General features: G+C 30.5%; 4 protein-coding genes across 4 annotated transcripts; 1 reads left to right on the top strand and 3 right to left on the bottom strand.

Moving 5' to 3' along the window:
• Window positions 1-735: 735 nt before the first annotated feature.
• Window positions 736-8,791, top strand: LOAG_07135 (hypothetical protein; the record flags this gene model as incomplete). Its single annotated transcript, XM_020447349.1, has 16 exons — window positions 736-807; window positions 1,145-1,237; window positions 1,575-3,092; window positions 3,326-3,404; window positions 3,653-3,816; window positions 3,974-4,144; window positions 4,264-4,344; window positions 4,444-4,621; window positions 4,930-5,070; window positions 5,274-5,398; window positions 5,772-5,923; window positions 6,376-6,527; window positions 6,969-7,059; window positions 7,295-7,460; window positions 7,920-8,170; window positions 8,422-8,791. The coding sequence occupies 16 exons, from the start codon at window positions 736-738 to the stop codon at window positions 8,789-8,791; spliced, it is 3,804 nt and encodes a 1,267-aa protein (XP_020302410.1).
• Window positions 8,792-9,246: 455 nt separating this feature from the next.
• On the bottom strand, window positions 9,247-9,756 carry LOAG_17952 (hypothetical protein). The gene is made up of 2 exons (XM_020450620.1): window positions 9,672-9,756; window positions 9,247-9,543 (listed from the first exon to the last, which is right to left on the bottom strand). Coding segments are annotated over exons 1-2 (216 nt in total). The 5' UTR covers window positions 9,673-9,756; the 3' UTR covers window positions 9,247-9,328.
• A 304-nt stretch (window positions 9,757-10,060) lies between these two features.
• Window positions 10,061-10,222, bottom strand: LOAG_17953 (hypothetical protein; the record flags this gene model as incomplete). The annotated part of the gene is made up of 1 exon (XM_020450621.1): window positions 10,061-10,222. The coding sequence occupies one exon, from the start codon at window positions 10,220-10,222 to the stop codon at window positions 10,061-10,063; it is 162 nt and encodes a 53-aa protein (XP_020305685.1).
• Window positions 10,223-10,925: 703 nt separating this feature from the next.
• Window positions 10,926-13,445, bottom strand: LOAG_07137 (oxidoreductase). Its single transcript, XM_020447350.1, has 7 exons — window positions 13,272-13,445; window positions 12,699-13,038; window positions 12,364-12,539; window positions 11,908-11,979; window positions 11,639-11,766; window positions 11,360-11,414; window positions 10,926-11,057 (listed from the first exon to the last, which is right to left on the bottom strand). The coding sequence occupies exons 2-7, from the start codon at window positions 12,844-12,846 to the stop codon at window positions 10,950-10,952; spliced, it is 687 nt and encodes a 228-aa protein (XP_020302411.1). The 5' UTR covers window positions 12,847-13,038; window positions 13,272-13,445; the 3' UTR covers window positions 10,926-10,949.
• Between the last annotated feature and the right edge of the window lie 830 nt (window positions 13,446-14,275).

Raw genomic sequence — 14,275 nt, forward strand, 5'->3', positions numbered from 1 at the left:
TTTCTATCTCACCATTTTAAATCTTAATTGAAATGAATAAGGTGGATTCAAGTGAGATGACAATATGGGATATGTTTTGCTGATAAATTAGCGTTTAATGTTCCAAATGAAAATAACAATAATAATAAAATTTAAATGACTTGCGCCATTTGAATCCCTGCAATCTTTTAATTATCACTAAACAATAATTAGAAGAGAAAGTGAAATCGGGTCCTGCAAAGGGTCACAAGAGGTTACGATTGTTTATGAATTGATCTCACTGGTGAAATCATTTCACCTTTGTTCCTTGGAAATCTTTGTATCTCTTGAAAAGGCATGTGCATTGTGAAGGAAAGAGGTCATTATTGAATTCGCACTCTGGTGATTTTTGATTATTTGCGATGATTTTAATTGATTCATTAATGAAATTAACAATGATTTAGTTTTACTTTAAATTCCCGTAGGGAATGTTTATAAATTAATGTGCAATTAGTATTTTTGAGTAACCAATGTTCTGAAATGATTTAATTGAATGCAAATTAGTGTAATAATTAATATTTCTTGAGCTGTCATCTTTAAATAAAACTCTCAATGACTGCTGATTAAAGTTTGCATTTATAGAATTCATTTTGTGGAAATCCTCAAATTTCCCTTAATCTTAAATTCTATTTCTCTTCAATGTCCGAAATTACTTTCAGGTTATATTAATTTCTAGAAATGCTGTAGTAACATCTGACCATAACCTCCCCTTTGATTATGACCTTCAGTACAACAATAATCAAAGAATATCTGGGTTTAAGGAAAACGAAGAAACTCAACGAAAAATTGGTATGGTAATATTTTGGTGAATAAATCAATCAATAATATACATATTCACATATTTCTAATTACTTCCCATAGAATTCCCGCTAATTCGAATATGTGAATCAATAATATTTATAATAAGGAAACGAGTAAATAACTTTTTATCAAACTACATGTATTTCTAGTTTTGTTTTCATACACGCTTATTAATCTCTTCATATCCTGAAGTGAATATATTGTAGGAAATATAAACAGTAACCATTATCTGTCACCAAGGATGAATAATGAAGTGAGTAATATCTGAATTTTTTGAAAGCTCTGAAATCTATTAAACTGTATAATGGCTTGAATTGAGTTATAGGAACCGGTATTCAACGGGAAAGCGCAGATGACGCAGAATCCTTATAAAACATATCATTCACTGTTACGTGATGACTTTTCTTATGCTAACGACGTGAATTCAAAAAGTTACACTGCTAATTTAAAAAACACAATCCTATTTAATGTTAGAGAAAATTCCAAAACTGTTTGAATAGATTTCAGTGCTTTAAAAAAAGTGAAAAAGTATATGTTGGCAAGTCTTCTTCCATCAATGTCGTTTCAAATTTTGAAAATTTTAAATATTTTTTTAAATAAATTTTTTAATACATCTCTATGCTTAGTTTCTTTTTAAATGCAATTTAGAAAATTCTAAATTCTCAATTTTTAATTATTTGAAAACTTTCTATAAAATAAAAGGTTCCTTTTGTCGAAAAATGATTCCTGTCTTTTCAAGTTGGATATTTTTCTAGGGAAGCATTGCGACATTTGCGCAAGCGATTGATGATAAAACTGATGAGAATGGTGAAGACAAGGTAGGATCCATAAGACTTGAAAAAACATTAATTGAAGAAATCGAACAACCGGAGCCAATTAAATCAAATGCTGATACCATAGCAGTGGCAGATAGAAGTTGGTTGGAAACAACTTTTGATGAAACGAGCCGAGTTGTTCGGAATATATTGGAACGAGAGAACGGATTTTCACAATCAGATCATAGCTCTAAATTGAGTCCAAAATTAGCTACCTATAGATTCGGAAACTTGGCATCAAGTCATATCATAGATTATTCCGCATTCTTGACAAAATCCCCTTCGGTGGAAACAAGTACAGTAGTCCCTGATTTCGAAGCTATTTTTAGTTCTTCCAAACAAATTCCTTCTACTACAACAATTTCTACTATTGACATGGAAATATTGTCAAAAGAAACTTTAGCTATGACAAGAAGTCAACAAAGTTCTGGACCAACAATTAATTCTGGCCTCGAAACATTATATGAAGGCAAATATTCCGGAACATCAAGCACACAAATCGTCGACTTTTCTTCTAACACCGATATGATCCCAAAGAATGAAACGGATTTTCAGGAAACGGTGATTTTTCCAACCACTGATCGTACTATCATTTCTGAGAATATTTTACCTTTCGAACAACTACCAACCTTTACAGTTTCTTTACCAGAAGTAACACCGAAATTGATAATTTTTCCCAACAAAAAAGACTTTGATACAGCTCACGTTGGAATAAAACTGTCACCGGTATTTGATGAAACCGATAGATCGTCAGAAAAGAAAACCATAATGCTCAGTTCTGCTATGACATTGATGGAGAATGTTACTGAAGCAAAAATCAATTCTGAAAATCGAACATTATATTTTGGTCCCAAATATCCGGTTGATTCAATCGTGGTAGGTGATCGAGAGATTTTGGATGAGGAAAAGTTACAAACGGAAGCTTCATCGGTTCTCATAATGCCCCATATTGCAGTTGGAGAGCAGATCAGTGGAATGCAAGAAACCCATCCTTCAGATTCTTCAGAAAGTGCCGAAAAACAATTAATGATTACTTCACTACGAAGGCAAGACAACAGCACTACCGAAAGTACCTTATCTTCTCCGGTATTTCTGATGGAATCAGCTAAAACAATAGAGCAAACACAACTTAACGAGTTTTCTCATTCCGGATTTAGTTCGAGAGATGAAATAATTCTACCTGATCATGTCAATCGAGAGGAGAAAATTGCTTCTTCAGACATATTCATTATTCCTGAACAAGATTCTGGAAGTTTCGAATCAGATTACATAGAATCGATTGATGCAATTCCGAATATAGATGCACCATTTGCTGAATCTGGGACAGAACAAGGGACAAGTGGAATTCTGAAATCTGAATTTATGGAACCAAGACTAATAAATAACGAAGCGAACAAATCAGGAAGAAGTGAGAATCGAAAGACAAAATCCGACTTTAGAGTTTCGCAAACAAAATTGGTAAGAATGACGCGTAATTTAAGTATCCTCAAAATAGCCAAGTGACAGGTCCGTTCACGGTTTCATGATTTCTATTCAAGTTGCAAAGATAAGTCAAAAGGATACGGATGTATTTCTTTCACTTCTAGTGATTTTACCACGGTCCATAAATTTCTCAAAAATGACAAATAAAATATGACTAATTGAGTGTCAACTTGGCCAAATTTTCAATGATCAGTGATTGAAAGTTGCAGCCATCAGCAGCGATACGAGATACAAGCGTAATAAAGGTTAACGAATCGATCTACTGCGACATCGTTGCTATCAATGAAGGTAATTTATTCCTTGTAGGACATTTGCATAAAATTCTGGAAACATCGAGATGTCACATTTGATCAGAAAAATATGTTTTAGTAAAGGATTTTCTAATGGTCTTTCGATTTTTGATATCATAATTCAAATGTAAAATTTTAAAACCAAAACTGATTTTTCATCTCTTTTAGACATCAGAGAATGCTATGCGAAAAGAAATATTAACTTATAAGGTATAAACGACTACATATCATTAGTTATCATTGCAGATAAATGTCCGATAGTAAATGATAAATCTGATCAAACACAATCCGACATACTATTCTTAATAGATGCTTCTAATAATATCACAAGAAAGCATTTTCAACAAGCAGTAAAACTCGTCATGGATACCGTTGAACAATTTAAAAACATTGGTCCTGACGGTGTACAGGTTTTAAATTAGTTCCATTTAAAATTGTTAAATTCTCCATAATTAAAACAAAAGTATTTACAGTATGAGCAGTTTAAATGAAATACTGTAATGATTTGTAAACTTTTACTTTTTTAATAAAATTTCAAAGTTTAATAAATTCAATTTTGTTGAACAGATTTCATTGGTACAGTTTACACGAGAAGTTGTGTTGGAATTTTCATTTCGTAAACATAACTGTAAACCTTGCCTTCTTGCTGATATTGGTGATACTGAATATATCAATGATTTGAACAGTACTGATAATGTTATTCACAAGGTTGTAAAATATGGTTTTAGCAAGCAAAGAGTAAGTTGAACAAAACTTTTAACTTTTTTTTTAAACAAATCAATATTGTCAAGTTGTCGGAATAAAATCTGCAAAACTTCTTGTAAAAAATAAAAAACACTATGATATCCTTATTTTAGGGTGATAGGGATGAAGTGCCGAACATACTTGTAGTGGTTAGCAGCGGTATATCTGATGGTCAGTTTCATGAAGCGTTAAAGGTACGCTTATTCATGAATGATTCAGAATATGAACAATGAAGTTAAACCATTTCTTCACTGTTTAGTCATATTTAGAAATATTGTAGCAATAAGTTTCAGTTACTTAATTCAAACGATATAACTGTAATAGTAATATCCATCGAGGAGACAAATCCTCAATTGATAAAAGAACTTATCAAAGATGAAGGACATCATAATCTCTTCTTCAATGTAACTAAAGTGGACAGCCATCAGCTAGTTGGTCATTTGGTCGAGCACATTCGAACCATTGCAAGAGGTCCATCTATTTCTTACAATTCTATTATGCTAATTTTTAAAATGCAATAAGTTCATATCATTCAACAGAATTGAAATTCATAAATGTTGCAGAAACACTGTTGTAAAGAACTTTAATTAGAATTTTAATTAATACCTGCCATAATTTAATATAATTGCCAATCGATTTTCTTTTGAAACCATCGGAAAGGTAATCCAGTCAAAAATGGGATTAAGACTGGTTACGGTAACAAGCAATAGCATCATTCTTCCTTATTATTATAAATGATTTAAATCATATCATACAAAATATATGGAACAATTTTAAAGAAAAATCGCCATTGTTCAAGAAGATGATAGCAGTTAAAACGGATGAATCAATTCAGGGATTTACTGCGCAATGTTTAAATGATGGATTCAATGCAACATTTAAATTTTTGAAATCATTTGGTGGAACAATCATTGTTCAGAGTATTTACATTTCTCAGATCATTTTTTGTTGATTAATATTTGAAATATTGTCGGAAAAAATTCGAATTTTTATTTGACATAAACCATTTGTTTAATGTTGAAAATTTGTTTTTTTGTTTATTTTTCCTTTGTTTTATTTTTTAATTTTCAAAGACTTTTAATGAATAATTTTATTTTCATGTTAATTAATTGGTCAATTAAAGGCAAAAATATGATGAAAAATTGTTCGAAAGTTATTCAAGCGGAACGATTCGGTGAATATGTCGGAACTCGTGATGTTCACTTCTTTATCAGTTTTAAACAGTGTGGTGTCGAAGAAACAGTATCGGTAAGATGACAAAATTATTTGATAGATTGGACGATGGCGAAAATTCAAATTTATCACCTACTAATTTATCTTTCATGCTATTGATAATATAAAGTAACAAAGATAGGGATGAATTTAATCTCTAGGCATTTAACCTCATTCAGTTGTCATAGCTGTAAGGACTTTGAATAAGGTTTAATTTTGAAATTCGAATTGTATGAAAATACCAGTAATCACTATGAGTTGAACATTTTACTGTTGATATCACTGATATTGTTCAGTTTTTATAATAACTGATAATGATGATAGAATGATTCCACAAATTCTATCCATGTATTTGCTTTATTCAATTGGAATTTCATGAATGAATTTTAAAATAAATTTGAATCCACAGGTGAACCGAACAGGAGTAATTTATTCGGCATTGATTGGTGTAATACATGACAAATGGTTGGTAACAGATGCAGATGAGGGATTTGTTTTGCAATGTTATCAATCTCAACAATCACAAGAATACAATTTGCGCACTAATTTACGTCCACAAAGGTTTGGATAATTTCGGACATTTCATTTTCAGTAAAAATAGTTTAATTGATGAAAATTTTGGTGAAATATTTCTGTTAAAAGCTTGAGCATATTTGTTCTTTGAAATTTCTTCCAAAAAGTTTTTCGTCAAATTTTTTTTAAACCTTAATTTTAAAATTATCATTTTATGCACTGATCGAGATTTTGACATTTCATTTATAAAATCTTATAAAATTAGTAAGGAAGAATTGGAATAAAAAAAAAGCGAATATAAAATTTGAACCTATAATTAATTTGATAGTATAATTATCAGACAGAGAGCTAATCAAATTGTACAACATTATCAAAATTGTCAAACTTTTTTTTCCAGTTTTTTTTGAAAAAATTTTGAATAATTCATTTATTAACTTTAGGATTTAGGAATATTCTATCTGTTAAGTTGAAGATAAATCAATTAAAAAAATTAATTTTAGTAGTATTAAAATGGCAAAAATATTACCATTGAATTCAATACCACCATTATGTAATTATACGATTCGAGCAGGTACACTAAATGGACCTCTTATTCAATCTGCTAAACTTGGTGACAATGTTTATCACAAATGGGAATGTGAAGATGATCATCGTATGTTCTCTTTGTTAATTTTTTTTCTTTTTTAATTTCATACCATTAATCTTGAGATATTTTGATTATGTCACTTATGTCACTGAGAATTTTTGTTACATATGCATACATTTGACTAAATATTTAAAAATATAATTAGCCAATTAAAGATAGAAATATTACCATTAAGTGGAAATATTCAAGTTTTTTCTCCAATATATTGGATCTTTTCAATGTATATTAGTATTCATTTTATTTTATAAACGAAAGATCAAAGAATATTATTAATAGAAAGGAACAAATTGAGTGTACTTTTTCAATTACAGTAGCCTTTTCAGAAAATTTGAAATGAGAATTAATCAATCTTTCTTATTTGCATAAAAATTCATTTAAATTCCGTTCTTTTTAGAAATAGAAAAACTTAGAGAAATTGTTATTATTTTGAAAATTAAAATGTTGCAGAAGCATTGAATTTGTATGGAATTTATATTCATGATTGCTATGCTAAATCAGAAGAGACCAAACAACAACATGCCATTATTGATAGCAAAGGGTACAAACTGTCCTCCAAATTATTGTTTGATGCAAAATTTTAACAAAAACTTGAGTTTCTTCTTTCGAATTTGAAAAGATTTTAAAAATCAAACACGCAGAGAGCAATCATTAATAAAACTTAAAATCCCTTTCCGTCTATCAAACTTATCAGTAAATCACATTGTCCATGAAGAACTACTCTTTTTTTTCATTTAAATATTTCAAAATTGAATGAAAACGATGGATATTTTTAGTTGTAGTGCAGATGCAAATATTGTTAACAATGTGATTTATGCCAATAACAAGCTTCTGGCATTTGCGCATATCAAAGTTTTTAAACTTATCAATTCGGAACATTTATCATTTCATTGCAAGCTTAGTTTATGCATCAGAAAAGCGGATGGTTGTGAAGGAATTACAGTAATAAGTTTTATCTTACCTTTTTTTTAAAATTATTATCCATCGTTGTAATTGACGACAACTTAAACAAACCTTTATAAGCACTCTAAAATTCTGTACTAGTTTATACGATGAGTTTTTGATTTAACTCTTGAAACTTTGAAATTAAAATTTTTTTTTGAGGGGCGAGGGGACGAATGGTTTAAGCTAACGTTTCTATTAGAAACTATTAAGTTTAATTAACATTAAATTAGAGAATTGGTGAATATCAAACTATAAGAAATATTTTTCAAGTAGTTTATTGTATACTAATATTTATCATATCTATGCAAATATGATTTAATCTTTTGTTTCTTACTGAATTTGAAGTATGATTGAAAAAAAAAAACCTATGAGAAAATGGAAATTTGAAATCCAATTTTTTAGTTTATTTTTTTCTTTGTTTCATCAAAAGATTTCATAATGAATGCATATTTACAGCCACCTCGATGTCCAGGTATTGGTCATAAAGATTTCTTAATTTATCATCAAAATCATTACAATACAGAATCTTTTTTGGCTCCGTTAACTGTTGAGGAAGAAGTCAAACTTACTATTATTTCATCGATGAATATCATCACTGATTCAGCTTTTTCTCTTCAAACTGTTAAAGAGCTTACAAATACGAATCTCTTTTGGTTGATGATTATCCTGATTGCCTTATCAGTTATTATCATTTTGATACTTTTTAGGTTCAAATTTTAATTTTAAAACCTGAATTTACTGCAATTTCATTATTTTTATCTGAAGATAATTAACATTATTAATGTTATTTTTATTGTAGGAATTAATCATTCCAATATTTAAATTATTACATTTTGAAATTTCAATTTTTATTCTGTTTAAGTATATGATTTTGATATATACTATATGTTCTATCTAAAACATATCTAAAATTCGAATGATACTGTTAATAGTTGATTATAATTTTGATCGATTTCAGATATATCACTAAAATGAATGATATGAATGAATTTATAACATCGAAAAATTTGAAAAGATATGATGAAACCAATGATAACATTGATTATATTACACCTGCAACATCCATAAACATTGATAATTTTTCTCCGATCGAAAAAAAACTGCAAGAACGAAAGAATGGATACTGTAGCAAATGCTTGAAAGGAGTATTGTCTGGAGAAGATACAAATAGAAAAATGAAAACTGAAATCGTTTCTGTAAGTTTGAATTCCATTTACGATGGTATTAGACCGATTGCCAAATACGACTCATTATACGGTACTGTATCAGCAACGGAATCTGTTTATGTTCAACTTGATCGACGTGATGGATCCTCTTGGTCATTTTGATACTGAATTTTTATTATCATTCTTTTTGATTTATTGTTCAGACGTCTCACAATTAAAAAATATCCTGTCCTGCCTTATGGTATCATGGTATTATGGTGTCATGGTATTATGATGTCACGGTATCATCATATCATGGTATCAACAAATCGTTTTTTTATATAATATTGCATTCCTTTCCATCAACCTTTTGTATTTATCTTATCACAATCAAGGATATTGATTAGACATTGTTGTTAAGTTGTATTCCTTTAAGAACTGATAATTCGATTATAAAAATTTTTGAAAATTAAACGATCAGAAGTAATTAGCTCTTAGGAACCATAGAATATTTATAGAACAGCTGCTACCTCCAGGAATATCATAATTGCTCCATATTTTTGAAAATTGTTCCATATTGAAGTATAGAATAAAAATTTCATTTATTCAAAATTATTGTTATAAATATTCGTAAATCACAAGAACAATTTTCCTTTTCAGAAAATGGTATGGGTTTAAATAAAATAGTTGTTAATAATACAGCTTGAATTTTATGCCACATCAATCCCATTTCCATCCTCTGTGATCCAACGAATGATGACCGCCATGATGATGGTGGAAGTGATGATACCACGGGAAGTGTCCATGATGATGATGATGATGATGATAATGATGCCATGGGCCATCCCAGTCATTGTCCCACCAATCAGACGCTGTCACCGATACTGCCAACAGAGCTAACAGTAATATTGTGGCAAATCGCAGTGATACCATCACTACAATATAGGTAATTAACATTCCAGTTATTGAATTGTATCGAACAAATGATCAAAAAGGTCGATGGGCAATTATCGAATAGACAAGTAGATTTTAATAAGAAGAGATAAATAATGGAGAAACTTACTGAATGCTTGTAGAAGAGATCTTCTGTTCAGGTTGCATGGAAAAGATGCTTATATAGCAAATACTGAAACAGGCTTGGAATTAGGTTAATGGGAAGAGAATTTTTTATAGCTTCTTGTTAGACTGCAATTCTCTCATTTCTCGTTCTTCAGGTACCACTAGCTTGTGACCTCATTTCGGGTAGATAAGTTCCTCTCAGTTCACTCCCACCGCGACATTCTCATTAATTTCATCCTTCCTCATTAAGCTGAAATAGAATAGTATCTCCTAATATTTTATCAGTTTTTATGTATGCTTCTCACTACACTTTTCATTAAAGTAGAAAAATAGCAATTTTGAAAATCTCCAAATTTTCACTTTTTTAGAAGCAAATGGTATCACGACGATTTGTCACAACATTATTGCTAGCTCTGTTGGTAGTACCGATGACAGCTTCTGGCTTGTAGAACGATGATTGGGATGACCCATGGCATCAGTATCATCATCACCATCATGGATACTTTCCATGATCATCACGAACATTTTCTCCATGATCCACATTACGGCCGTCATCATTCGACAAGCCACGAGGGATGGAAATGGGACTGATAAGTTTGTAGTCGACACTTTTTTTTGTCCTTATCATTTAATATGGAGAGCGATAAATGGCAAAGATATCCTTGTACTCTCCAGCAAATAATCAATCATACATATACTATGAATATTCTGTTGTGTCGATGCTTATCATTTGATTAACTGACAAAGAGAGTTGCAACAGTACTCCAATTCTTAGGATACTGTAGTACTGATCGTTGGGTTGATATAGCGAGGAAATAAATTAATAACAAAGTTGGGACTCCCTGTCTTGTAACCTTTAAACACCAAAGTTTAGTGGACCGAGCCAGAAAATCAGCCAAGATATCAATTTATGTTGAGGCGGAATAAATAAAGAATACATAAAAGATGGAGAGAACAAGGATGAGCGAGAATGACGAAAATAGTACTGTTGGTGACTGGGGAAACGGTCAATTTCGGTAGATTTATATGTATGTGCATGCAATATATGTCATAAAATGTAGGAAGTGCTCTCCGAGGTGCAGTGAGTCTTTCCCGGTAGAAGCTTTGATGTAATCTATGGATGATGTTACACAAATTCCCCCGATAACCGGGAGTCTTAAATGACATGAGTTCTCCATCCCACCCTGGTCATGTGATTAAAATTTATTGTGAAATTGCAAAAGTAAAAAAATAAAATAATTTCATTTAAAAAGGTATTTGAGAAAATTTTTACAAATATAAATCATGAATCAAAGAAGTCATATCGTGAGCCATTTTCAAATTTGTCCTCTTCCAATAATGATAACATTTTTCCCACTGTTTCTTTCGGTGAAAGCGTTCGTCTGTTCACCTAAACATACTTTTTTTAAAATAGCTTGGAGATCAAAGTTCAACCCAAAATTACTTACAACATTTTCAAAACAGCTCAAAGATCATGTCAAAATTACTTGCAACTTTTTCAAAATAACTCAAAATTCGATCCAAAATTAACATCTGCCTTCTGTTCTACCAAGGCTTTAATCGGTTCCTCTCGGGATTCCCAATGATTTAATAATGGAAATTCAGAAATCGTTTGCACAGAGTTTTGTCGATATGAAACTTTGGAGATGGAAAAGAAGACGGCAAATGTACACACAAACAAAAAAAAAATACCTCAGTGCTATCAGCTTGCGCTTGAAATGATTTCCTTATATCTTCATCATATGATCTATAATTTTCTGGTCAGTTATAAGCTCAAATAACTTCACCAAAATCTAAAAATAGCTACTGCCATTCACTTATTTATCCGAAACAATTTCGTTTTTCTTTTAACTCATCGAATTTCATTTTTCCATTCCGGAAAGTACTGCAATATGAAAGTGATCAGTATTCATTTCAAAATATAAATTATCCATTTCAGAAAATTTTGCCGAAATTTTTCCACTGGCTTACCTTCTAGCAATTTCATTGTGCATATCAGTTTGTACTGGACCAGGTGAGTAATTCAAAATTCGTAAATTACATTCCTCAACTGCTAATGTTCGAAAGAATGCTTCACGAGCAGCTTTTCCAACAGAATACTGAAGATTTTACATTGTTGTTTTGTTAATTCAATCTTTCTAAATTGATGAAATTAGCCAAGCAATTCAAGGCTACAATGAAAAAAAAATATGATGCCAAAAACAGAATAAAAGTATAAAACTCTGAAATAAAAAAGTAACCTGAACCATAGAAGGAAATGCTTTTATAGCTAGTAGTGATGTTACATTTAAAATATAACGAGCAGGAGCTATCTGAAATCTTACGAGTTTTTAATATCGAGTTTATACGATCTAATGAATTTTATCATTTACCATCAATTTTTCAACTCCCTTTTCGTTTCAACCTTATTGAATTCAGTAATGCAAGTTTTATGTAATTGAAATGGAAAATAATTCTTCGGCAAAACATCTTCAGTCAAGAAAAAAAACTTCAAATCCCCGCAAATTTCTGTTATTCTTTTATTATAAGTTTATTAGAAATAACTATTGCGTGTTGTAACAGCTTACATATTTTTGCTATGAAATGTTACGAATTAAACACTGAAATATTAATTTTCTCTCCTAAATTTGACCATATATCAATTGGTTCAAAGTTCAACTATCAAAATATACAAAATGAAGAAAAAAGTATTATACCCGTTCAGGAATAGCACTCAACACTGAATTATTTATAAGTACCATTGAAACAAAGTTAATTTGCAAGTAGCTATGCCAATCATCGGAACTGTTAATTTCTACACTTCGTTTGGTGACATCACCAACTGTTCCGGCATTATGCACCAATAGCAATGCATCATATGTTCTTGAATTTGCTGTAAACATTATTTGCAAAGTGCAAATGCGATTTAATAAAAAAAGAAAATTTCGTTCACTTAAGATTGAGTCTGAATGAGTTAATCAATGAATTGTTAATTAATTAATTAATTAATCAATTAATATTAAATATGAACAAAATGAAACTAAAAAAAAACCTATCATGGATGAGATTGCTCCGTGCAATTCCAGAATTTTGCCTGAATTCAATTTTTCCGCATCACATGCCAAGACATAAATATCAATTCCTTCGACACTACATAGATTTTTGAAATGATAAAAAAATAAATTGATTGTAGTGACCATAACTGATAAATATTAGGAAGTAATCATTAATCAATAAGAGAAGAAGCAAAAATTCAATAAACCTAGACTTAATTTCTTCTTTTAATTCTTCAAGTTTAGAAGATGTCCTTGCAGTGATTAGGAATGCGGATCCTTTGGCAACAATTTTTGATAGTTGTAAGACTGTTTCTCGACCAATACCACGGCTTGCACCTCAACAATTTCAAATATTATTTCCGATCTTTTTCATCAATACCGATCCAAATTAGATTTGCAGTTAATTAAAAGATTTTAGTTAGATTTACATCCTAATTTACGCCTAATTAAGCTCATACCTAATTAAAACTTAATTTTCAGTAAATTATGCAATTTGAAAATTTACAATTTAATTTATTAACTTTATTTGAAATTCGAAAACTGATCCAATTATTAATTTTGTTACTTACCAGTAACAACTGCCAAGACTTTACGCCCTTTAAATGTCATCACAGTCTCGAAACTGTAATATTCAGCAGATGATCAAACAAACCCAGTCGTTAAGTTCACAAATAAAATGAATCAAATAAATTTGATCGTTATCACAATTACAATTTGAGGATTTCACGATTGTGAAACTGAAAAAAAAGTTATCAGGTACAAAAGATGGAGTGATAGATGATAAGTACTAAACAGCTACGATGATATATGATATGATCTTTTATGCTAAAACAAGATGAAAATACAGGATAACAAGTTAAGCAGACCAAAATTTTTCAGAATCTGCAAATACCACTAATTACTGCTGATAATTTGAGGTCATTTGATTACACACTATTTAGGTTAAATTAATTAGGAAAAGATAATAAGTTTGTAAAATTAAAATGATATTAAAGAGATAAATTTGATAGCTTTACTCTACACAATTATTTATGGATTAGGACTTTAGGCTTGAATCAATCCACAATTCTTTGCTTGTAAAGCTAGAAGAAAGAGAGAAGAAGAAAATGGCCAACAATTATCGAATCAATAATTTACATCAAAATACTATCTCATTCATTTGAATTTGATTATGTTTTTGAGAGATTCTCTTCAAAACAGCATAGCAATAAACTCATTTATAAGCTAAATTTGGGCGCTCTTTATGCACTAAAAAGAACCCACAAAATGGAATATTTGTTAAAGTGGTCAGAGAATAAGAAGCCGATAAGATAAGCAGCATCATTAATCCACTCTAATATAAAATGAGAAACTAATAAATAACAATGTTTCGTGTACAATCATCTTGATGTGATGACCAGTTTGATGATAACGGGAACTTTACTGGCAACTACCAAATGATGATGACATTGATATTGGAATTAAGAATTAAGAGGACAAGAGAGAGAGAGAGAGAGAGAGAGGGAGGGAGGGAGGGAGAGGAGGAGGAGGGAGAGGAGGAGGAGGAGAGAGAGAGGAGGAGGAGGAGGAGAAG

The sequence above is a fragment of the Loa loa genome, assembly GCF_000183805.2.
Source record: "Loa loa unplaced genomic scaffold supercont3.159, whole genome shotgun sequence".
Classification (NCBI taxonomy): domain Eukaryota; kingdom Metazoa; phylum Nematoda; class Chromadorea; order Rhabditida; family Onchocercidae; genus Loa; species Loa loa.